General features: G+C 43.7%; 1 protein-coding gene and 1 long non-coding RNA gene across 30 annotated transcripts in view; both read left to right on the top strand.

Annotated features, from left to right (window-relative positions):
• LOC117765359 (rap1 GTPase-activating protein 1-like) overlaps nt 1-25,435 on the top strand; it is a 41,944-nt gene extending 16,509 nt beyond the window's left edge. For 2 of the 29 annotated variants that reach the window (XM_034591864.1, XM_034591865.1), the window contains 23 exons: nt 4,536-4,629; nt 11,238-11,285; nt 11,718-11,756; nt 11,872-12,063; nt 12,880-12,983; nt 13,718-13,796; nt 13,892-13,945; nt 14,116-14,199; nt 15,263-15,363; nt 15,529-15,658; nt 16,646-16,801; nt 16,891-16,962; nt 17,077-17,163; nt 17,273-17,413; nt 18,817-18,948; nt 20,187-20,264; nt 21,249-21,358; nt 21,528-21,647; nt 21,812-21,941; nt 22,041-22,152; nt 23,100-23,197; nt 23,754-24,041; nt 24,078-25,435. In XM_034591864.1, coding sequence (XP_034447755.1) covers nt 4,536-4,629; nt 11,238-11,285; nt 11,718-11,756; nt 11,872-12,063; nt 12,880-12,983; nt 13,718-13,796; nt 13,892-13,945; nt 14,116-14,199; nt 15,263-15,363; nt 15,529-15,658; nt 16,646-16,801; nt 16,891-16,962; nt 17,077-17,163; nt 17,273-17,413; nt 18,817-18,948; nt 20,187-20,264; nt 21,249-21,358; nt 21,528-21,647; nt 21,812-21,941; nt 22,041-22,152; nt 23,100-23,197; nt 23,754-23,852 — 2,260 coding nt within the window. In that variant the 3' untranslated portion in view covers nt 23,853-24,041; nt 24,078-25,435. The other 27 variants (XM_034591866.1, XM_034591867.1, XM_034591862.1 and 24 more) reach the window with 27 other exon arrangements.
• LOC117765364 lies at nt 8,713-9,429 on the top strand. The gene is made up of 3 exons (XR_004614562.1): nt 8,713-8,999; nt 9,031-9,290; nt 9,349-9,429. It is a non-coding gene; the product is annotated as an uncharacterized LOC117765364 (long non-coding RNA).
• Nucleotides 25,436-26,209: the final 774 nt, after the last annotated feature.

The following is a 26,209-nucleotide window of genomic DNA, read 5'->3' as shown; positions in this document are numbered from 1 at the left end:
CCTATGGGGCTTCTCAGAAGGGATTTAGTGAGGCATTCTGCAGAAGACATTAGAGCCGGGAGGACACTATCAATTCAAAGCCAACTATCGTCCTCCGCACAGGAGGAGATCAGCTCCCTGCGTGGTGAAGGATTTAGTCCTACCCTGCTATTATTCATTATTATTTCATCAGCACATGCACAGGAGGGCCGGGGTCATTGCAGATGCATGTGGCTGCGATAGGAACCAGCTGCAATGATCCGTGTTAAAATGACCACTCTGTGCTAATCAGATTTCAAACAGGACATTCAGCCCAAATCTGCCCACTCTTATCTGATAATGTGTTTTCATCTATTGACAAAGCTGTCACGGGCAACATTTTCATGTCTTTTTTAATCCCCGACCTCCTGGTCCATCGGATCATCCCAACAAAACTGGACCCCACGTAAACCGTGAGCGGTCTTTTGTCGGGGGTTCAAAAGAAAAATATGGACTAGTTGTTGTTTTGTTCAGTGACGTTATATAGTTTTTTCTACCGGTGACCTCTGGACACGAGAAGATTATTTGGTTTTGTTTATCACAATACACAGCTCTTAATGTGGCAAAGGATGAGGACTGTGCTGTAATCCCCTCGTTATCTCCTCAGGTCTGACACATACAGAAGAGTAAACACACACACACACACACACACACACACACACACACACACACACACACACACACACTACTTTACTCTTAAGGTGCTTCAGTGAGTAGCTGTCTAAGGAGACGACAGATGAGTCGACACTCTCACTGCATCAGAGCATTATTTAGCGGGATTTAGCAGAAAAAAAGGCATCAGCGGTGACACAAGTCACGGGTCTGCTGGGAAACTGCCGACAGTAGCTTAGTGCAGCAAACGCACACATGTTCACTGGGGACTGAATAAGACTCATTGCAGTGATTAAAAACCTTTTCCACACTTTCCCGTCCCGCACAATGAGCATTGGAGAGGCCGCGACGTCTGTGCACCTTCGGGAGCTCAGTGTTCACGATGATCACCCACGTTCAAGTCAGATCATCGTGAACATGAATGTGTATGAGAGGGGTTTATTTCATTTTTTTTTTTCACATGTGGCTGATGTGGTTGCCACAGCAACAGCCCTAGCTGGCTTGTAAGGCAGTGTGGGGACTGAAGGCAAACCCCCCCCCCCAACCCCCCCCCCCCCCCCCCCCCCGTTACCGGAGTCATCCCTTCTCTCTCTGGGCTGTAGATTTCACTTGCCCCCAAAATGAATGATGGGGGAGGGTCTCCTGCTTTGAAGGCGATGATAGTGGTTGGGGGGGTTTGTTGCGTGGATTAGAGTTTGGGATTTTGTCAAGTACCACATCATGTGTGTGTGTGTGTGTGTGTGTGTGTGTGTGTGTGTGTGTGTGTGTGTGTGTGTGTGTGTGTGTGTGTGTGTGTGTGTGTGTGTGTGTGTGTGTGTGTGTGTGAGCTTGAGAACAGACAAAGAGGGTGGGGATGGAGGAAGTAACAGCCAAAGAGTGCATGTGTGTGTGAGGGAGAGAGAGAGAGAGAGAGAGAAAGAGAGAGAGAGAGAGAGAGAGAGAGAGAGAGGGATGCTGAGTGGGAGGAGAATCAGCGGCAGAGAGGATGCTCACTCAGGGTGCGGACACTCCAAAGAGCTGAGAGCTGGGGCCAGCAGGTGAGCGACTGATGGGAGGCAGCAAGTGAGCTGGAGCTGCAGAGAGAGAGAGAGAGAGAGAGAGAGAGAGAGAGAGAGAGAGAGAGAGAGAGAGAGAGAGAGGAAAGAGTACACGCAGAGAGACAGAGAGGAGGAGAGGATACAACAGAGGGAGGGAGGGAGGGAGGGAGGAGAGGAGAGGAGAGGAGAGGACAGTGAGATGCTTTGCTTAGAGGAGAAGCATAGACAGTGAGTCATCTGCCCGAGTGCTGGTCACTGTCCGGACTTCCCAGGGAGCGCCCAGCCGTGCTGTGAGTAAGTTTGCCGCTCCGCTCAGGATGACGTGCTGTGACTTCTCTTCACGCCGATGATTTCTGTGGTGGTGCGTCGTCCACCAGCTGGGGTGTGCGTTATGTAATTTGTTGTGGTTGTTGGGATGAAGCCGTGGCTCAGTGCTGCAAACTGATCTGGAGGAGGGTGAACCTACACACAGAGGAGGCAGGTGTGTGTGTGTGATTGTGTGTGTGTGTGTGCAGTAAGAAGTGTGTGTGTGCTGGACCACATGCTTGGGATGATGCAGGAGTTTGTTATGGTCTGAAATGGACATTCTTGTGTTCTTATTCTTTGCCAGAGTAACATACAGATGTGTATATATTGCAAATTATTATTTGTTATGTGTTTTGTACAGTATTAACATGTGTAAGAGCGTGGGCACACACATGCATGAAGTGTTTCCTCTTCTTTTTAGTGTAGTACACTATCGTTCAAACACAAATGGAAGCCTTTCCCATCACATGTATTAATAAAGGTGTGCGTGTGTGTGTGCTTGTGTTTGTGTGTATGTTGTGTGTATGTCTGTGTGTGAGTGAGTGTGGATATGGATTTTGTTACCAATTCATGCTAAGTATTATTTATGTTTTTTGTAAAGTATTGCCATGTGCAAAACGGAGTGCATGAATATTATCTGACAATCTAAAACCTATAAGTAATGGAAGCATTTCCCTTCACATGAATAAATAGGTGTGTGGGTGTGTGTGTGTTTGTGTGTGCACAGCTAATCCCCAATTCGTGCTAATTATTATTTACTATGTGTTTTTACAGTATTGCGTGTTTACAAAAGACAATAAGACACACAAGTGAATTCTGTTCTATTGTATTTCTAACAACTATTTTATCTTCTTTTATCAATCTAACACTTATAAGAAATAGAAGCATTTCCCTTTACATGAATAAATAGGTGTGTGTGCATGTGTATGTGTGTCGGCGTGTGCGTGTGTGTGTGTGTGCGCGTCCTGCATCCATCTATTGTGCATTACTTCTAATTAAGAGTTCATGGCAGCTGACGCCTCATCGTATCCTGTTCTCCCATGGGAGAGGTGCTGCTGCTGCTGGGGCTACTGGGGCTGCTGGGGCTGCTGCTGGGGCTGCTGGGGCTGCTGGGGCTGCTGGGGCTGCTGCTGGGGCTGCTGCTGCTGCTGCTGCTTCAGGGGATGCTGGGGATGCTGGGGCTGCTGGGGCTACTGCTGCTGCTGAGGCTGCTGCTGCTGCTGCTTCAGGGGATGCTGGGGATGCTGGGGCTGCTGCTTCTGGGGCTGCTGCTTCTGGGGCTGCTGCTGCTGGGGCACCTCACCTCACCTCGCCGACCTGGTTCACGTTTATTGAGCCCAGTGAGAAAAAGGCTTCAGAAACTGTTCCCGGTTTCACTTTGATGACGCAGGACTTCTCTATGATTGAAGATCCACTTGTTGTGTAATAGCAGCACGTTAATGATTCATGCTCTATTTTCCTCAGACGCACTTGATTCACTGAGTAACACAGTGAATGTGAAAACAGTTTCCTCTCATACAGTTTCTCCTGAGCGGCTGTTTTGTTGTCTTTTTCCTCAGCATCTGACCAACAGAGCTGCAAACGTTCACTCATATGAGTAAATGCTGTGTCACTGTCGACAGCCACTGTATTTTCTTTACAGTTATTGAACACACTGGATAATATTTCTCTATATTTGGAGTTTGCTGCTGTTTGGTTTGTGGAGCACACACCACAGTGTACACACAGTGATATGAATCCTATTTCACTGTAGCAACTCTAACCTTCTTTGACCACTGCACACAGCAGTGTACATGCTGCAGGACCATTCCAGGTCCACTTTCATACAGATCAATCACTTTTTGAAACAGACGGAATTAATAAAACCAATTGAAAGCCTGCAGTGCAAACCGGCCCATTGTAGTGTCAATAGGGCACCGAATTCAGCTGAGGGAATCGATCCGTGATCCCGTGGGGATGAAGCCAGCCTAGGTTGAGATATTGAGTTTAGAGCAAAGGATGCGTGACAGTGGTATAGCTCAGTTTTTGCGTTGGTGTTACTCTCTGGAGTTAGAGCGATGCTCTGTTTGAGTAAATGGGAAAAATATATGTGTTGCGTCCCTATAGATCCCTGAAGTCTTTGTGAATAGCAGTTGATGGTGGTAATCGTTTCTTTAGCAAACGCTGTAAAGAGACCAAACCTCTTCTCAGAATAAGGATCAGACGTAGCTTGTATTTTCCTGCTCAGTAATGAAAGGAAATATCTTAAAATGCATGTATTTTTCTAAAGGTTTAACCAGGTTTAACCCTCTATCAGTAGAGCACTGCATATTAGCCAAAACAGATGATTCCCTATGAGAGAATAAATACTTATCTCTCTGTAATCTGAACTGTTTGTTCTTCTTTTTAAACTGTTATAAATAAAAAGCCTTATTTTCTTAAAATGGTAGATTTGACCACCGGCCCTCACAAGTGAATTCTGTTCACTAAATGAGACCAGCAACATCTGGTGGCGTCACAACGTTTATTGTCGTCTCCCTCGATCTCAAACTGACCTTTTCTCTTGCATCTGTCTCGTTGCAGGAAACAAGATGGGAGTGACCCGCGGATTTCTGCAACACTAGAGCCACAGCTGTTCCAGCCCACACTCCCATACACCACCTCACCATTCCCCAAGGTAGGAGGGGAACAAACAACGCTGGGGGGGGTGACTTTACAACTTGGCCCCTGACCTTATCTGATGTACCTCTGTGTGACCTTTTCTTCTGTGATCTTTGTGAGGTGTCTCTGCTCATCTCGTCTCTCCACCTGCTCTCCCTCTGTGTTCTGTACGCTGCGGTACTGTCGTTTTTATTCTCGTCCTCTTTTAACTTTTACAGTTAAGAGTGCTCAGAGCTCTGGTGATTGTTTTCCTGATTCAATTAAGAGAAATCTATTTTTAAGGGGGAAATTGTCGGCTTTTATGTCGACAGTTCCTCCGTCCGATAGCGTCACAAGTCCGACTCCATCAAGGCAAACAACAACGCAGCCTGTCATTGTTAAATCAAAGGACAAACCTCACCGCCCCCACGATTATCTAGGATGTGTCATCGAATTAGAAAATCAGTTTTCATCAGTGGATGTGTGGGGTTCAATTGTTCAAGCTGTTTTCATGCCAAAATAATGAGTCAGTAAAAAATAATCAGCCACTTCACAGGCTGTTAATAAGGATAAGCTCAATTTTGCCGATTTATTCTCTTGCAAAGTGGATTTTTTCAGTTTGCAATTAATTTAATTTTCTTTGATATACTTTATATGGTTCGCTGCATCACGATGTCATTTGTTCGCAAGAAAATTATGATTTTTGAGATTCTGAGTATTTATGAATCAGCTTAGCTCGCTCTGTTATCTGTCACTTCAGTGGAAATCATATGAGAAAAGACTCAATTGCTTTAATTTAAGACTCAGAATGTAAATGACAGGAAGAGGAGATGATTAAGGAGGAAATAATCTCAATAAATGTATTTAGGCCGTCACATCAAATCCATCTTGCGGTCTGAGTCGCCGCGTCTATCCTCGGCATGCCTCATCTTTATAAATGAGCGAACGGCCTGAAAAACCTCCCAGGGATATTTTAAGAACTTTAGAGACGGGGGAGGAAGAAAAGCTGAGCTCTGCGGTGATTAAAAGTGGATACAATCTCATGTCGGATTGGTTTCAAAAGGTCCCTTCCCACATTTTGGACGGGGCTTAGACTTCTCGCAATCGGACCTGATCTGAGTCGAGCGGGGGGAGAGGGAAGAGAAAGGGATTAGAGGAGAATTTGGAGAATGGGCTGTTTAACAGTTGCTCCTGATCCCCGCAGCTCGCACCATCTGTAGGTGCCTCCGACTTACGAGTTACAATGAGTCAGACATGAGGAGGAGATTTTTGAGACGTCCGTGTGTGCCCACAGATTTCCATGACACTCAAGGCAAATATAGCCAGTAAAGACTCCACTGAAATCACGGCTTACAGTATGTTTCTGCACATCCTGGAGGGAGAAGCAGCAGAAAAGTACATTACAAATATATTATATATGGATTTGTAATTACACAAACTTGTGCGTTGCCCGTTGTAAACCTGCCTGTGTGGAATGAGCTCTTTGCTTTTCCTGTGGTGATGCTGGTTGCAGCTTAACTTTCTGAAACTATAAAAGTACCCAAGGAAAGACTCAAAGATTCAAAGTTCTGTGAAGCTCGACTCAAATCAAAACAAACTGGAGAATCTGTTGTCGTGATCGCGCTGGTCGCCTGTTTATTCAAAGTTTATTATTACTGTTGTGTCAAATCGCATCAAATTAAGCACCAGACTTCCTTGGGCCCTTCAACAATACACATGCCAAGTGTGAAGTGGATAAGGTGAACAGTTCCCGAGATATGTGAGCCACATACAGACAGAGATTTCTGGAATGAGTTGATAGATGTGTGAGCTGCAGTCAAAATGAGATCTAAAAATTCTACCTGCCTCTGCAAAAGTCCAATTCAACCCCCCTTTATACTTGGGTTCCAGGAAGGGAAAGGTTTGATGAGGATATTGAACGACAACATGCTAATGTGATGTTCAATAGTCTAATAAGGGCTTAATGGACCAAGACTCAGAGGAGTGTATCACTTTAACCAGAGCCCTTTTGAAAACCAGGTCAATCTGCAATTAACCCTGCACCACTTACTGTCACTGCCCCAAACAACGCCTCTAAACTCTCATATCGATAATGTCTATAGATTCAATATTGTTTCTGAGAGAAGCAACACAAACCGTTTTTTCCAAATGTGTGTTTTTCAAGACAAGACAGATGCTCGTATATCTTGATAACACACAAATCAACAGCGTCAGTATTCACAGACAAACACATAAACCCTTGATATTTACGGCCCGGTGCTCGTGCACAGTGTTTCCTCGCTGTAGTCGTGCACGGCTGCTAATGCAGACACGGTTCCATCAAACCATAAACGCCAGCAGATGAGTTACAGCCTGCTCTTCCCAGAAGTTGCACCGGTCAGGGGAAATTGTTATGGCCCTCCATAAATTCAAGATGTAAGTGAAATCCTTAAATGAGCTGGGGCCAGATCCTGCACTCAGAACCAGACCTACACCGCACATCCAAGAACAATAACAAACTGAGCCCCTGGATTCCTCCTCATTCTCACGGAGTTGGTCGGAGGTCTTAATGAGCTCGGTGAGGACGCACACAGTTGCAGCTGGAGCTTGTGCCTTTAATTTGGATCTTGTCATAATGAGGATCCCATTAGGTCCCCTAATGAAAGGTCTCAGCTCCAACACCTACACTGTGTGCTGACGTGGCTCCATCCGGATTCCCACACCTCCTCCACGACGGCCAGTTCTCGAAAATGGTTTTCTGGTCGTCTCTATGTGGCCACTGCAGTTTGCTCCTCTTCATTCCTCTATCTCCTTATTTGTGCTCCCAGCTGTCTTTTTTTAATATGGAGTCATATCCTGTACGTGGGACTGCCCACACAGCTCCGATATGTGATTAGGGTGCTGTTGAAGGATTTGTCTATTAGCAGTATCCGACTCCACCTCTGGGCTACCTGACAGCCTAAGTCAAGATTAGGGTTAGTGATAAAGACAAATATGGATGATCTTTGATTTGGATTTCCTCCAACAAAACGCTTGAGAGAGCGCGAGTCACGAAGACGGATGAGCAGAAGACACAAGGGGATTATTTATCTAAACTTAAAGTGATAACAGCTGCCTTGGCAATGCAGCCTGAGACATACGATACACTGGCTGATAATGGTGTGTGTTTAGAGCGCACACTGGGAGAGCCTGTGGATCTTGTCTCCAACTTTGTCTGATCCACTTTTCCAGTTAGCTGGGATGCAGCTTTGCGTCAGGTGTCGCAGTGGGACACAGTCAACTTTCTACCTTTTAGCCGAGAGGCAGCTGTCAGCGGGGAGAGTTGAGTCCGGACCTGTTGGTGGTTGAAGTCGACGCAGCTTTTTTTTGATGCTGCAGGATGCCAGCGTAGGGACAGTGAACGATGGCTCACAGCGAATTCAGTGCTCCACTGATGACAAAGGTACACTGGAAGAAACCCAAACAAGTAAGCAGCTTTATTTAATTTAAATGCTGGACGAAAAAAATTCACTTAACGGGAAAATTAACTTAAGAGTTTGGCAGCATTTTGATCACTCGGACAAAGTGCTTTAAGTGAAATGAATGCTGCTGGTGCAAAAACCTGCAAGGTCATACATAGTGGTTCTTTATGAGCTGAGGAAATACGTGTGTTTGAGTGGGGAAACATTTCTAGTTCTAGTATCAGGTGTTTGCCTGGAGTGTAAAGAAACGTATACCATTTCAAGATTTGGTCACACACTCCCATGCCTTCGGGGCATGGACACACAGTGTTATGTCTAATGTGCGTTTTGTTTTAAGACCAAAGATAATATGAGGCTCAACAACAGCTCCTTTTGTTCTAATCTCTGGTTAATGTTGTTGAAGCCGGGGCTGTTTACCTTCAGGGATTGTGGCCGACTGCTGTTTGCACATGGCGGAGGACTTTACTCACACAATTGCTCTGCACACAAAGTGAGGACAGAATTACAGTATTTCAGGCTCCACTGGCTGACCCCCTTCAGACTCATGCACCTGTGGACTCCTGTCATTCATAGACTTCTGCAGTACTTACAGTCACAGTCATGGCAAAAGCATGCGTCCACGTTTTGCACGAGGACATTCAAAGGACACAACAGCTGTGGTTTGGGCTCCGAAAGAATTAGGTGAGTGTTTAACATGGAAACGCAGGTCGGTCACACTTGACTTGAGGAGCAGCAAGGGAGAGGCAAGAGATGATATCTGATAAAATGTTGAATCAGATAAGTCTGACCTTTGCCGGTGTTCAATGGGAACAGTTGACAGAAGAAGTGTGCTTCACCCACTTACAGACATTTACTGGACAGCGCTGAGAAATAGGTCAACACTTTAAACGATCAATCATAACTCTCCAGGTGACCGACAGCTCTGAAAACACAGTTACCGCTGTTTTATCAACTTGATATGTCGTTAGTTTTCTGATAAACAAAAATTGACATTTCAGAAGCAGACTACAGAAAATATCACATAACTTCTGTTCTGGATGTCAGAACGTACCAGCTGTTCATGTGATGTAAATGTGTGATTATTACTAACTGTACCTTTTTACAGAGCTTTACCCCCATTACCCAAAAGTTTTATAAGCTTGTTCATTAAATGTCTTAGATGTAGTAGTGGTAGTTGATCTCTGTGTAAGTGTAATTTCAACAAAATGTACATTCTCTGTATAGCAATAGCAAAAAAATGCTTTTATCTTAATTTGATGTAATAATTTGACTTTGCTTGCTTAGTCATCAAAAGCTCAAGCGTCTTTGTGGCAAAGGGAAACGATACCTCTTCAATATTTTCCTAAATATTGAATTTGATAATGTCAAATGAAAATTCAACATCCATTATGTTAACCGTTTTTCCTGTGAGGGTCATGGGGGGGGGGGCTGGAGCTGATCCCGACACTGAGGCAAGAGGTGGAGGGACAACCTGGACTATACAATAAACAACCAATCACTCTCTCATTCACAAATACAGTGAATTTAGATTCCCCAGTTAAACGAACCCCAATCTTCATGTCTTCATAACCGGAGAAATCCCACAGAACCAGCGTATGAAGGGAAAATATTATGATCTTGCAGAAAATAGCTGTTTTATTATTTGTATCCATACAGCAGTGTGGTGTGTTGGGCTCCGATCAATGAGAATCGACCAACACAAAATGTCTTTTCCTGTCAATACATGTATCGTGATGACGCTCCGGACACTAAGTGCTCTGTCAGAGTCAAACTGGAAGATAAATGAACCGTCGCACCAACAAACTCAACTCAAAACCATTTCATCTCACTCTCCTCTCCCCAGAGCCCAGATTTATTTGAAATGATTGAAAAGATGCAGGTAAGACGACGATCATCGCTGATCTCTGTCCTTTGTCTCCGGTCTTCAAACTCTACTCACCAAGCAACTAACCAGTCGACGTGTCTCTGACTAATTCTGCAGCACTTTGACCCTCTTCTCGCCCCCGACACTTATCTCTCCGCACGCGAGAGGGATACTGAGTGTGGTGGTTTTAGAGGAGAGTGTTTACATGTGTGTCCCTCACACTTCTCTGTTAACATTCAGGTTGTAACAGCCTCTGTATAAACTCATAATCTCACCTCCTGGTTTCTCCAGGCTTTGTAAGGATGTTTGTTTTAATTATGTGCTCCTAATAAACATCAGAACTCCTAATTGCTTTTTCCATGTGTGTCAGCGATTAACGCACTGGCCGGCCGTTGTTTACAGAAATTATTAATTCGCTTACACTCATTATAGCTTATGTCACCTGTTTATTTTGGCATCACTGGGAAAGGAGAAGAGCTAGAGTGGCACACAGCTACAAGAAATTTCACCTTTATCAGTTCTCTTAAATATGCCTGTTACCTGGGTTATTCCCTGGGATTCGCACCAAAATTTACTGGGTTCTTTCCCCGCCCGTACCGCATCCTTCCACCGAGTGTTGTGGGAATCCGGTCAGTCGTCTTTGTGTAATCTTGTTTCCAAACTAACTAACAAACCCTCTCGATACACACAGACAGGAGTGGAAACGTAATCGTTTACAGGCAGAGGTCGATATCTGTCCACAGAATAGGATGTGACACATGCAGGACGGTGTTGTTCCCACAGTCAACACAATATGTCACGTATGATGTGTCGTCTTCCTTGACTCCATCACTATGGCCTTTATTTATGCAGCGCTACTTCATTGTATCGCCGCACCTCCTTCTCTGCATCACTTACCCTCTTTCACACCTCAGGTCCAGCGGTGGGTTTTATTGCGCGGGTGTCATGTAGCTCTGCATCTTTTTATTCCCACACATCCTCTGTGAGCTAACAGATTTTCCAGTCACTCCCAAATGCCTGCTCTTTATTATCCTCTAATGGTCCGTCAGTGGCCCTGCTGCCTGTGTGTGTGTGTAATGTATCTCTGTCCTTATCTTTCCATCTGTCCCTCTACCACTTTGCCTGCCGCACAACTCGTAGGAAAACTGTGTCATTATATAACGAGGTTGATCATTTTCTGCCAGTCTGCTCAGAACATGATTACTGCTCTGCTGTGTGTGTAGTTTTTTTATGTTTATATTTCTTATCAATAATTGGTGTGTGAATGGTTTTTGTGTCTTGAATGCACGGCCTCCACTCCGAGCGTGACCCCCCCTCTGTCTCACTCTCCCTCTCTTGCAGGGCAACAGGATGGATGAGCAGAGATGCAGCTTCCCTCCCCCGCTCAAGGTACGACTCTCCACGCCGAGACGGAGCAGCATTCACACCGTGCAGGTGTTGTGTCACGGCTCCTCCGCCGTATCTCGCTCTACCAGACAGGCCGACGACTTAAGGGCAGCATTATTCATAACGCAGTGAGATGCTCTCAAGTCAGCTAGTCAGAGTTAGTGAGGATTCAAAAGCACATAGTCAGGACAGGATGATGTTAGTGCAGGATTTAAAACTATTAATTGACTATTAATGGTTAATATGGATTTATCGTATGTTTTGATGGACAATAATGCATCAATAACTAGCTGCTAAACTGACTTTCATTGCATAACAGTTAATTTATTCTGGCACTCTGTCCTTGGGGATTATAGAGTTGGACCATGTGGTTGTTTTCAGTCTTTGATGTGGAACAAACAAACAAATCTTTTTTATTTCTTGATATTTTTCCAGACTGAGGAGGACTACATTCCGTATCCAAGTGTCCATGAGGTATAGAAACACTTTTCATCATCAGATCAATCACTTTCACTCTCGCTGTCCTCACATTACCTTCACGATCACATCGTTCTATGGGCCACTCACTGTTTTTTGCATTTCGGCGCAGGTGTTGGGCAGAAGAAGACCCTTTCCCCTCATCCTCCTGCCCCAGTTTGGGGGATTTTGGATCGAGGGGAACAACCATGAGCTGAGTGACCGCGTGGAACCGGCGCAGGCGCAGCCGCTGTCCCCGAACACCCGCACCAAGCTGGAGTGTAACACGAAGGCCATGCTCTTCCGGAAACACTTCCTGGGCAAGGTTAGAGACTTTGTGCAGAGTTTGGCCTTAATGTAGATTAAATACTTGAAAGAGCAAACAATTAACTGTTAAAACAACACTGCTAAATTAAATTCAACTTGTTTCATTGCTGTGATAAAATAATTGAATGTTCCATAAGCTTCCTCTTTATAGATCTTCATCCATCTTCAACCATAGCTTCACTTGTACATTTTCGCATTTTCAACAGCCCATAATTTTTTCCATGTACATTTTAACACTTGCAATATATGCTTGCGATAAAATTATTATGTTTATTTGTTTTTAAATTCACATCGCTCTGTTTTGGTAAGGTGCTTGCTAAGGGATTTTACTGCAGTTAAACTGAATGAATATTCCCAGTACAACAACTCCCTTTCCTCCTCAAATGAGCCTAATTACTGTCATAGAATATTTGACAATCAATTTCACTTCTTGCTCATTACAGTAATGAAACGAATAAGCAATAAGCTAATCCCAGCAGAGAAAACCTCCGACAGGAACCAGCCTCCCTGTTTGGCACCTCATACACTGCCGCTAATGAAGATACATTAGGCTTTGCCACCTGTTCTCTCTCTCTCACACACACACACACACACACACACACACACACACACACACACACACACACACACACACACACACACACACACACACACACATAACATGAACAAGTTTGATCCGCCTGTATTAGAGGAGCAGGAGCAGAAGAAAAGGAGCAGAGATTGGAAACATGTAATGACCAGAGCGCTTGCACATGTGTCCTGTGTCTGCTTATGACAGATACTAATGTGCCGTGTCCGTGCCCTGTGCCCTCAGGAACACTTTGATTACTACTCAGTGGACGGTGCCCTCGGACATCTGGTGTTCTCCCTGAAGTACGATGTGATCGGTGACCAGGAACATCTCCGGCTCATGCTCAGGTAACTCTCATTCTGCAGCCAGTGCCCGTTCTTATAGCCTCCCTGTTTGGGCTGCTTGCTCGGCCGGTGGAGATGCTGGCTGCACTTTAACGAGGTCAGTATTTATATAACACTTTTCTAGTCTTGATGAACACTCACTTCTTTACAGTACAGGTTTTTCACACATTCACACACACGTTCATACAGCGCATCTATAGGCAGCTATTTGTCTATTGCCCAGGGAAACTACAGCATGCTTAATGGGGGAAGGCTGGGATCAAACTGTCGACCCTCTGGTTAGAGGGGCAACCCGCTCTAACCCCTGAGCCACAGCCACCCAAACTGTTCTTGTGAGCCTCATAGAGAAGGACAGAGATTTCTGGAATTAGTAGATGATTGAGTTGCTGTACGATGAAAACAAATTAAAATCGAATCTCTACACCTGAAATTTGCTCATCTGCAGCTAAAGTAACAAACGTTCAGGCTTTCACGCCCATTGAGAAATAGATGCAGTCCTAAAATGTACTGGATAAACACTTTCTCCCGGCACGGGGTGCAATCGTAAGAGTCATAAAGCGGGAGAGTGTCAACAGCAGAGTAACAGATGGACTATGTAGGCCAGCGAGTGGGTGGAGAGGGCGGGGAAGTTTGATGATGGTCCACATCGGATCATCTCTCTCCCTCTCCGATAAATTCGGAGAAATGTCACTTCACATTATATGGATTTCACTCTGATTGCTTTATGACTCCACCAGGACCAAACTGAAAACCTACCACGATGTGATTCCCATTTCCTGTCTGACCGAGTTTCCCAACGTGGTCCAAATGGCCAAGGTGAGGACAGGCCCAGGTTTTTTCATTACGCAGAGAATTGTCTGTTGTGACTGTGTCGAAGCACAATCTGACCTGTTTCTGTTTTTTAATCCTAGCTCGTCTGTGAAGATGTCAACGTGGATCGCTTTTTTCCAGTCCTTTATCCAAAAGTAAGATCTGGTTTGGTTTGTGTGATTTCCACCCCCACAAACACAATTCAAGGAAACGAAAAAAAGGGAATTCCACATTAAAAACATTATAAATATGGAAGTTATTGTCATAATTTATATAGCTTTGCACAGAATGTGGATTTTCTCATTGTATCTGTATTTATTCACAGGCTTCACGACTAATCGTCACCTTCGATGAACATGTGATAAACAACAATTTCAAATTTGGTGTCGTCTATCAGAAGTTCGGACAGGTAAGCTCCAACGCCAACGGGAATTATATGTTGTTTTTAGATGGTTCTGCAGAAGCTCGTGAATCCTTCATAATTATTGTATTCAGCCCAGGAACGATCAGCATGTACTATACATCGTAATTACTGCTTTCTCCTAAGAAAACTGATTACTCTCAGTCATCCTCAATCCTAATTATGGCTTTTAGAGGAGCGTGGTGGTGGTCTTCAGCACTCCTCTCTCATTCTCTCATTTTCTGCAGCAATCACAGCCCTCTTGTTTACAATGTGTGGGGCAGAAGAGCTGTTGAATGCTTCGCTGAGGGCCCTTTACCCTCAAGTAGAGACCTACGTGTGTAGAGATCTGCACTGGCAATGCCTTAAAGCCTGCAGAAATTTAATTACATTGTTAAATACGTTTGTGGATGAGCCAAGGGGCCATCTCCTGAAGGCCACGAGGGGCCCTCTGCTCATCCCGCAGGACGTTTTCTACTCAGGAGGGGGCGCTGAGCAGAGAGAGTGAGACGTGGGGACGGGAATAAAACAGGAATACTTGATAAGCAACAGCTTGTTCTTGGGCATTGTCTGTCTGCGTGTTCCGAGGCGGGCTTTTGTTGTCCGTATCGCTACTCCACATTATGACAATAGATAATCAACTCTCCATCACAGATGATCATTATTGCACGAGCCTTCCTGAAGCCTATCTCTAAAGCTCCTGTTATCTACTGCTGTAATTGATCGAAGCCACCTCTGTCGTCTCGGATGCAAATGTGGTGTTTGAACAAGAGTGTCGAACATACAAGGGACACACTTTACAAACCGGCTTCCTGTTATTAACCCTAATGATCTGTTACATTATGAACACACCTTATATAAAATACTCCCTGTGCCATCGCTGCAGGTGAAGCATGCAAATCTTTGCTCTTTCAGCCAGTTTTCATTCACAATCATCGTCCTGAAGACAGATATAAGTGGCATTGAAACTGGAGCGTACTGTACAAACCATGTGTGTTTTTTAACTTGTAGCTGCTAATATAATTTGCTTCTCTTAGCCTTGATGTTTATGAAGCTTTCTCCCTGGTTACAGACTTCAGAGGAAGAGCTGTTTGGCAACAGTGACGAGAGTCCGGCCTTCGTCGAGTTCCTGGCGTTTTTAGGAGAAAAAATCGAGCTGCACAACTTCAAAGGGTGAGGACCTCGCTGTGGTTCGGAGGCAGTTCATATTTTATATCATATACATTCAATAACAACTTCAGTTTACATTATATGAGCGTGGATACAGCAGTGGTGTTCATGCCACTGCAGTGAGGATGGGGGAACGTCCTGTTTACACTTGTGTCTGTGCGCTCGCAGCTTCCGTGGAGGGTTGGACGTGACTCATGGGCAGACTGGCGCAGAATCTGTCTACTGCAACTACCGCAACAAGGAGGTCATGTTCCACGTGTCCACAAAGCTGCCTTACACAGAGGGGGACACCCAGCAGGTACTGTAACACAAAACCAGACGAACACACCTTGCATGATTCACAGCGAGCAGTCAGACTGGTTCCCTCTGGGTATTATAGCTCCGTACTTTGCATGCACCTCCCCAGCCGCAGCACACATTTGCAAAAAGAAAAAACCTCCAGTAGCCAACATTAATCACTTTAAATGTTATGCCTTATTGTCTGCTTATGTGAACAGCCGTCCTCCCTTGTGGTGATTTAAAGCTGAGCTGCAGCACTGCACTGCTCAGGCAGCCGGGGACTCCTCCTCCTCCTCCTCCTCCTCCTCCTCCGTCTCACCAATTCATGCAGATACTGATTGATTAGCTCAGGATTGCTCACCATTTGCTCTGCTGCGTTGCACAAACACAGATGAGGCAATGTCTATATTGGGACTTTGATCACTGGCTCTGTTGAGGCCATCAGGCTGTCATTAGAGGAAACAGCACTCCCTGGTGGTTTTTCACAAATTCACATGCTTCCAGCTGGTGGCAGGGTGAGGGAAGAATGAGCAGCGAGCACCTCTGTGTTGTTATTTATAATTTGTGTCATCTGTACTCATTATTAAAAGCAATTTTCAGTTCATCTTCCCTCTTAAACACAAATAAACTCACCATCTTTTCTCACGCTGACACAAAAGCTCCTTTCAGACACACACTTAACTCGTGATTTTTAAACTTTTGTGAAAATGTACCCATTTTGCAAGCACTGTGACGTCATTGGTATTAAAGAAGTATAAAGTATTCTTGGAATTAAACATGGCTTCGTCAAGAATTGGCAGGAAACACAACAGAAGAGATTCAGTTCCACGTAGAATTTAATATATTCTGAAAAATCCTAAACTTAGATATCTGAAGAAACCTGCAACAAACAAGAGTCAAACATGTCTTCCAATGTTTGATGTGAACAGTCTTTCATTGAAATATCACTGTTTTGAGAGAAGCAGTCATTACTCTTTCAAGCTGCATTGTTTCCGTTGTGTTGCAGTTACAGAGAAAGAGGCACATAGGGAACGACATCGTGGCCATCGTGTTCCAAGAGGAGAACACTCCGTTCGTACCAGACATGATCGCCTCCAACTTCCTCCATGGCTACGTCGTGGTCCAAGTGGTCAACCCGTGTTCTAACAATGTTCTCTACAAGGTGGGCCTGTTCTCCCATCTTCCTCTACTTTACTTTTCTTCATGATATAAATTATGATGCCACTTCATCCCCTCTCTCTGTATTCCCAGGTGTCAGTGACAGCACGGGATGACGTACCTTTCTTTGGTCCGGCCCTCCCAAACCCTGCTGTCTTTAAAAAAGTAAGAGAAAGAACATCTTGTAGACCTGAATTACTGCATCCTCTCGCCACTGCACTTTTTTTAATCTTATCGTTGTCACCCTGATGTCTAATCTCTCTAATCCTCTCCTCCTAGGGCCCTGAATTCCATGAATTCCTTTTTACTAAGCTCATCAATGCAGAGTATGCCTGTTACAAAGCTGAGAAATTTGCCAAATTAGAGGTGAGTCGTCGAGAATGTCTTTTAAGAATTCAGTAATGTTGCATATCTGTCCAGAACCATAAGAAGCATCCTTTGATTCCCCTTTGTTCCATGTCCCTCTCTGTGGAAGGAGCGGACGCGGTCGGCTTTGTTAGAGACGCTGTACGAGGAGCTTCATGTGAACAGCCAGGCCATGATGGGACTCGGAGGAGAGGACGACAAACTAGAAAACGGGAGTGGGGGAGGAGGGGGATTCTTCGAGTCCTTCAAGGTAACTGGAGACGCGGCAGCAGAGGCCGGGGCTTCAATTTCTGCTTCAATGGCAAAGGCTTGAGAAGCTAAAATGTGTAGAACATAGTCCTCAGCATATATTTTACAGCTTTATTTACCCCAGCACTAAGACAGGAGCAATGTTTTGTTTATAGACAATTTCAGGTCAATCTCAGTCTTGTTCAATATTTTGGATTTTTTTCTTTCGGGCCAAGCGTTACATGAGAAGATTGATTTAATGTCTGTCCATTAAATATTAAGCTACAGCCTGCAGCCACTTTGCTTAGTGCAGCATCCATCCATCCATTCTTTAATGCATCTGGAGATGGGGTGGCAGCAGGTACAGATATCCTTCTACCCGGTTTCCATCTCCTCCTGGGGCCGTCCAGGCCAGATGAGATATATTACATCTCCAGCATGATCTTGGTTTCCATGGTGTCTCCGTCATGCTTTTTACAAGTCCACAAAACTCGTAGTTAAAAGAGGGTCAACTGTTCCACGCCCAGGTCGGAATCCGCATTGCTTCCTCTCCAGCTCCCTGGCATGAGCTTTGCTTCCCCCAACAATTGGAGCACGTCCTCTAGCCCTAAAAACCTTAAAATTACAAATCAGATTCACCCATTCACACCCAATTTTCTCATCTAACGCTCAGCATGAAAGCAAAAAAGTATATTTTCCAAGAAATGTCAAACCTGCACAGATAGTAAAACGTAAGAAACTTTAAAGTGATCATGATTTGTACAAGTTCTCAGGTGTTTCTTCTGTGGATGTAACTGCTAGTCTTTCAGGATTGTTCTTGTCTCTATGCTGCAGGCTCCAAGAGATTTACCTCCTCAACATCTGTTAATCTGAATGTAGAGACGCTCTGCTGCTCTGTCCTGCTCTGTCCTACACACCTCTATTGGCTTTCCATGTTTTCTAGCTCTTTGGTGCTTCTGTGCATGCTCCTCTGTTCAGTCACTGGGTATTTGTTAATATAATTCTGTCCTCACATCAAAGAGAGCTGTTTTCTTTCTCCTTCCGATGCCTCTAACTCTCCACTCTGTTGCACGCCTGCAAAGAGGTGAACTGGGCTTTTAAACTTCTCCTGGCTGTGTTTAAACTCGGTGTGGTCAGACGTCTGCGAGCCACTTGGCCCTTCTGCCTCCCCTCTCTTCTCTTACCACCTAAACATTATGACTCATCTGATCCCCCCCCCCTCGGGCACCAAAGCTTAGCAGTGTTCTCTGTCGCTTCCTTGTCTGTCAGGATTAGCATCAGGTCAGTGCTCTCTGCCTGCAGTGGTCAGTATTCAGGGACGACCCCGGGGCTCGTCTGGGTCTGTACCTCCGTACAGCCATGCAGAGGGGTCACAGGGGTCAGCGCCATCTGAATGTATCTCCCCCTCCCCGTCTCTCTCTGTAGCGGGTGATCCGCAGCAGGAGCCACTCTATGGACGCCATGGGTCTTACTCTCAAGAAGCCGCACACATTCTCCACTAGCCTGAGCGGCAGCTTAACCCACAACCCCGCAGAGAGCCCCAAATTCCCAGGGATAGTAAGTACAGTCCCACTCCTGCTGGTCTGGAGTGAGGCGAGTCTCGCTTCCTCTACTTCCCCCGCAGCGGCTCTACTAGAGTTCATCCCCCCCCTCTTCCCTCACTTGCCTGCTGCACTAACGTCTCACAGAAAAAGGTCGCACACTCGGTCCAGTGGAGCGATTACGCTCGGCCTTAAACTTGATTCTCTGCAACGGTTCCACGTTGTCTGCTACCACGAAGTCGAGTGACACTAGTAGAAGTGGCACGAGGTGAATTTCTACCCTGGGTTAAAGCTGCATCTAATATTTACTGTTTTCACTTGTGTTCTCATTATTTAAATTCCCCCTGCATCTGCATTTTTAAAAGTGTGCTCTTGACTTCTAATGAATGTAGGTTGAGTGTGCGTCAATGTGTGTGTGTGTGTGTGTTTGTACTTATATCTTTGTGAGGACTATTTTGAGCATACGGAGTGAGGACATATTGGGAAAGTGACAACATCTTGGAAGTGTGTGTGTGTGTGTCTGTGTGGGTGTGTGTGTGTGTGTAAACATGTGTAGTGTGCATGCCAGCCCACTGTGTGATCACACCGTTTTTTAATCAATATTATGAATAAATGAATATTTCTCTTATTAGGGGAAACCAACATTTTTATTCAATTTGTTCAGAAAACATTTTCACCTATATTTACAGTTAGAAGGTTTTCACTCAACAGCATCTGGCATCTTATGGATATTCTCTGATATGTATTGATGTTTAAATCACAATTAAAAATACCATTTCTCTCTTTTAGGCACCGAACAGGATTTTCAGTCTATTTCCTTCCAAAATAACGAATCATTTCTATTAACCCAGCAGCTTTAATAATGAATGTGTCGCCTGCTTCTGCTCATAACCCTGCTGTCTTGATGTGAAACCTGATGAATAACATGTTGTATGTCCTCCGCTGTTGTTTTTGTCTCTTCTTCATCCTCCCTCTGTCTAACGGGCGTATGACTCACATGCTATAACTGGCTCATCGTGTCTCTCTCCGGTTCAGCTGCCTGTGTTTTTACCTATGGAGCCAGATTATCTCCCTCCTTTGTGTTCTCCAATTAACATGTGCTTTGTACTTGGTTTTGAACGTGACATGACTTAACTGCATAAAATCGCATATGTATTTGTATCTCACGTTTTCTCTCCCTCCCCCTCCCCCTTTTGTTGTCTATCATCATCTCTCTCTCTCTCTCCTTCTCTCTCTCTCCCCTGTGTGGCTCAGTCGTTGCTTGTCCCAGGCAAAAGTCCCAGTAAATATGGACGTCGAGGCAGTGCCATAGGGATAGGAACAGTAGAAGAGGTGCATGTCCAATTCTAACTTCTCTCTCTCTCTCTCTCGTCCTATTTGCTTCTTTTTTTTTTGTCAGCATCACGGTCAAACACTTTTTCTCCACATGTTTCGATCATGCTGGTCAACATGATATGGATTTTCTGCTGCAGATAGGATGTGTTACATGCAGATTTGTGATAAAAAGAAAAGCAAATATATATTATTATTATTATTATTATTAATATCCACGCTTTCACATTGATAATTCAGTTTTTTTGGAGTTTTACATACACTTCTGTTTAGAAAACATCTGCAGTAAATCATTAAGAGCACAAAGTCATTTCTGAAGGCTTCACCCTAGACTCAATTCTGTTTTTTTTTATTCTTTCCTGTACTTAGTGCAGTATTTGCCCACCTTCTATTGTCTTTTCTGTCAATACTCTGCATTTTAATCCAGTATGCTTAGTTCTACATTTGTTAAAAAATACATACAGACACATTATGAAAAAAAAAAGACCCCTCCACCTTGTTCTTTGAAGCCACGTCGTATAAAAAGGCTTTTTTTTCAAGTTCTTATTTTCAGAGCTTTAAAGAGCGAGATTGAATGAACAAAGCAGTCACTGAGAAAGCATATTTAGTGGAAGGCCCCGGAGCCTTTAAATCCATCTTTCATCTCCCACTTTACTGCGCTCTGCTCTGGCTGGAAGACTGGCACCAGGGCTTGACATTAAGCTGCTAAGTGCATATTTTAACATTTCTTTTCATCATGGTAACAACTGGAAGGCTGCAGCGTTAGTGCTCAGCCCCATACGTCAGACTGACATGTGTTTTTGAAGTAAAGAAATACATTAATGCATTTCGAAGGGGTTCTGTCAAAGTAACAATTAGTGTCACTCGGTGATAGAGGAATAGATTGATAAACTCCTGAGATTAGTTCAATGCTGCTCTAAGATATTGAACGTATTAGACGTATTTTATCTTTGACTCTGACAGCCACTCTTCTCTCCTCGGCAGTCGTTGATAATCCCGGGGAAAAGCCCGACCAGGAAGAAATCAGGTCATTTTAGCTCCAGGAGAAGCAGCGCCATCGGTATTGAAAACATCCAAGAAGTCCAGGAGAAGAGGTGAGAGAAGTCACCTGCATATTCCTGCTGTATTTATAATGTCTCCCTCTGATATCCTGTGTAATTAAAGCCTTGGAACTACAGTTCATATTTTTATCGTCTTTTAATTTTGCACATTTATCGATTTTGTCCTTGTTTTCTAAACTTATTTATACGTCTTTGGTTTCAGTAGAGAAAACTCCCCAAATACCCAGAAGACCCCCGACAGTGGCCACGTCTCTCAAGACCCCAAATCGGACAATTCATCCAATCAGAGCTCCCCCGAAGCGCTCACGACCGCCAAGAACAGGTGTGTATGATAGAAAGGTTACGACCACATCACGTTGGATACATTGATCATGTGTTTATGTAACGGCTGGATTATCCTCCACTGCAGCAGCATGTTGAATGACGATGTCTTATGAGATAGAATCAGGTTGGGCTGATCTGGAGAGTGGTTAACCCAGGGTGTAGTTCTTGTCTCGGTGGCAGGGCCCCATCCATCCCTGAGGGTCACGACCTCTCCCGCTCCTCCTCCAACGCTAGTAGCTTTGCCAGTGTGGTAGAGGAGAACGACGCCACGGAGGACTACGACACAGGCCTGGTGAGCGATCGATCCGTGTCCCCTGTGAGACAACACAGTCATTTGTCTTTCAGCTGTTTGTCTTCATTCTACATGTGTGTCTCGCTCTCCGCTCCACAGGAGAGTGTGTCGTCTGCGGGGACGCCGCACAAGCGAGACTCCTTCTCCTACACCAATTGGCTGGAGGACAGCATGAGCAGCACCAGCGCCAACAGTCGTGCGAGCTCCCCAGGTGAGAGAGATGGAGAGGCAGGTCCGGCAAGTTGTCACAAACCATGAGGTCACAGGATACTAGTCAGGCTGTAGAGGAATAAAATAGAGTAAGTAGAGTTAGTAGTAGTAGAAGTAGTAGAAGTGAAAATGTCTCGGTGCACTATAGAAAAATCAAAAACTGACATGTCATTTTATCAGTATTACTGGATTCCTACCAACATTAGTCAGTATCTTAGCTGTTTCAATATTCATGACTGGTATGAGGAAATGAACAGAGAATATGTGAGAGGCCAAAGGAGAGGGAGGTCCGTGCTGATACTGATATTAGGGAGTAAAGACTTTCTGATACCGATTTATCAAGGTCAATACAGAAACAGAATTGAGGCTTAATATTTTACAGTTTAACAATTAATAAAAAGAAAACACAAACATATAGAACTAAAATTTAGGAAATAAACTTTTTTTCCCCATAAAATCTAAAAATAAAGGCATATCTTTCCTGCTTTGTTTGTTTTGTAAAGTGAAAGTTTTCATATCAGCGCATGTTAAAAATACCAATAGCAATAAGGCTCATATCGGTCAATTCTATTGGTCAACTGACAAACAAGACATGCTTCACTTTATTTCTGATGTGAGAATACACACACAGCGAGGTGCAGACCAGTCTGAGCTTCAATCCAAGGTTAAAAGGTTTAAAAGGTTTAAACAGTTTTTAAAAAACTCTTCTCCAGCTCACCAGATGTGTTTAAATGTCTCAACTTTATCAGGATGGTGTGTGAGGCTGTTTCCTGCGTCCGTCCTTATATACGGTCATTTGACCCATAGACTACAATCCATACAAATCATCACTTTTAACAAAGTGCTTTTTTACTAAAATCCGGTTAGAAAAAGAACAACTGAGAATGTTTGTTGTGTTGATTAAAGCTTAGTGGTTAAGTTACTGGAGCAGAGTTGGACAACACACAGTTTTGACTTGTCCTCCAGGGCCTGGTAAACCTGATCGAGGGAAGGGGACAGACATCCGAATCAAACTGGAGCGACCGCACGATCATCAGTCCTCATCGGTTAGTCACTACCCATCCTGCAGAGAACAGAACCATAACTTCCTTCACCTCCAAATCCTTTTTTCTCTTGATGCTCGATGCAAACTGGCATTAAAACGTTTTATACTCTTTGATTAAACTGACCAGTTCAGTTTTACAGTCACAGTACAGGAGCTGCACTGACGCTGTGTTACTGTATCTCTGCTTTACTGCCCTGTGGTGCTGTAATGCTTTACGTGTGCTAATGTGTAGCTCTGCTCCGTTGGTGTTTTATCGCTGTTTGTGCATCTCTGTGTGCAGAACTGTTAGCTCCGCACATCCGGTTGTGTCCTGGATCTCCATCTTCAGGTTAGACCTTCCTCAAATACCCTTCTCAGGGGTCAAACAAGGGACAAATGGACCAGAGACTTGATATACAGTTAAATGATACCAAACCAAATGCTGCTTGTAGACTTAAACTGTAAATACAGGTGATTTAAGTGTCGTAATTATAAGACTTATCAAGATTACTGAATATATCACATTCTCCAGAGAGTTTTAGTTCTAATGAACATGTGTTTTTCTCTTCTTTCCAAAGCCCTCCCATAAGTCACAGCCCCTCGGGGAGATGAGACAAGTGCAGGCGTTCGCCATGAGCAGAGATGAGAAGGAGGAAGATGAGGAAGAGGAGACGTAGGAGAGGACGCAGGTGGATTCTGGCCTTTCCCTCTTCTCAGTGAGTGACAGGGCGCAGAAATCAAGAAACCTGGAGGAGGACACTGGGAGAGGACGACGCACAACGAGGGGCCAGCTTTTGCACAGTGTTGTTTCCTTCCACTCTTTTCTTTGCCTGTTCACACAACTGTTGCCTAGTTGTATGTTTTTAGTTTTTATTTTCGAGTGCGGACATTTCATTTTCGAGTGTTATTGTTTTATTTATAAAAGATATGACTTGGGTTTAGTTCGTCTTGTTAAAGCCTCAATGTGCTGGCTATACAGGGTAAAGACAGTGCCACTGATCTGTTGTCATGATGGAAAGGACTTCTTCTGCAACATAGAGACGATCTCTGCAAACGCTCCGGCTCAGTAAAGACCTCTAATATATAAATAATACCAAATATTCAGCATCAAAGATGAGTGTTTTATAACAAAATATCCCACGTGATGTAGAATCTTTCTGATGGATGCTGTTAAATGGGAGTATTTTCTAGATAAAATCCACATAGATCGTTGGAGCAAAGTAATTATTCTCTTTCCTCTCCTGCCCCAAAACTCCAAGTTTAAACTTAACACCACGAGTCACAGTAAAGAAAGAAATGTATCACGAATTAAATGAAATGGCCTTAAAACTTCAACATGCAATGTCTGTGTCCCTCCGATTTATTTTTACCTCCCTTCTCTGACTCACGTTCTGCAGCCATAATGGGACGGCAGTATTAGATTAAGATGAAAACAAATATGTTCAGAATCATTTTTAAACACACTGGTTTCTCTAGATAAATAATGATGGTGCAATGCACCAGTGCTGTGTGTATAGTCTGCTAATATATGGATGTATCCATCAATGACTGATTAAACTGCTTTGTCCGTCGTGTTTGCTGCTGTGGAGACGAGTCTCTACATTTTGTTCTATTTTTCTCCTCTAATATGCTTTTATTTATTGATTTGGTTCCTATTGAAGTGGCATTTATGGCGTACATCTGTTCTTCTGTACCTCTATGGTGACTACACGCAGCATCCTGACATATAATTTATTCTGTACGTGTTGCTCTGGAGTAAAATATAATGTTGTCATCTGTAAAGTTCTGTGTATTTCAGGGGTCAGATCTGTTTCAGCACGCGATACATTTTCAATGCAATTCAAATGAAATGGTGAATATTTATTTGCTTGAGAGAAAATAACTCAGAGTACAACTACTGATTTTGTAAATATTTAGTTGGAGTACATAGTGTATAATGTATAGATCATTGATTTCAGATGGGATTGACCAACACCTCCAAATAACTGCCAAGTTAACAGTTTATTGTTGTTGTTTTTTTTCTCATACACTTAAATTTGAATATTCTTTTGAGAAGATTTTGTAGAATAAAATTATTTTAAAAGCTTTTCAGATTGTTCTGTAAAAGGGAAAAATCTCACGGTATATCCTGCTGGACATTAAAGTTGCCTTGTCACCACAGACCTGTGGTGTAAGTATAGATAGTGAAGAGGCAGCAGGATTTACAATGAAATGAATGTTGTGGTGTTGTTTTATTGTAAATAAATGCCTAAACAACGTTAACAGCCTGCAAACGCATTCCTTATTTCTAGAGCTTATTTTTGTCAGTATCCCTTGTTTATGTGTTTTGCACACAGATGCAGTATTTTGAATCCACATAGAGAAAATCCCTGCTGTGAAATGCCTACATACTGTAGCTGTTCCCTTTCCCGCCAACTTAACGAGAGCGAGGAGAGAAAGCCCCATGAATAAATGATTTGATGTGGCTCCCCACAAGTATGTAAAACTAGAGCAATCTAAAAGTAGAGGCTTCCCTGGTTATGCAACTGTTCCAAATTGAAAAAAGAAACATATTCAGTTTTAATGAGTCAAGAGAAAAATAAAACTCAAAATCATTGCTTTTCAAATGCATCTGCTCCCAAAACACACTTTTACAATTTGATAAGAAAAACACAAGACATGACATATTCTTGTTTCTGCTCTTTCCTGAAGACTGTGGACTGTTCTGATTTATGCTGATAAGGGCCGGAAACTCATGACCTGCGCATTGGTTAAAGTAAAAAAAGCCAATTCAAATGTTCATCGCTAATAAACTGAAACAATAAGACTATATGAAAGTAATTTAGATTCAAACAATTCCAGGCACATTTATTTGCTTGCATTTTTTAAGTATTTCTGTTCAGGCTCTTCCAGAGGTCCTCTGTATTATTTATTCTATCTGTATTTCACCACTGAGCCGTCTTCAGGCAAACTGAGGACACAAATCTTGGCTGAATCAAACCGATGGTCTGTTACATGGACATGTTAGAAGTTAATGGTTCGTTTGCAGACCTAC

This window comes from Hippoglossus hippoglossus, chromosome 7 (assembly GCF_009819705.1).
Source record: "Hippoglossus hippoglossus isolate fHipHip1 chromosome 7, fHipHip1.pri, whole genome shotgun sequence".
Taxonomy (NCBI): Eukaryota; Metazoa; Chordata; class Actinopteri; order Pleuronectiformes; family Pleuronectidae; genus Hippoglossus; species Hippoglossus hippoglossus.
This window is presented reverse-complemented; position numbering and strand designations above follow the sequence as displayed.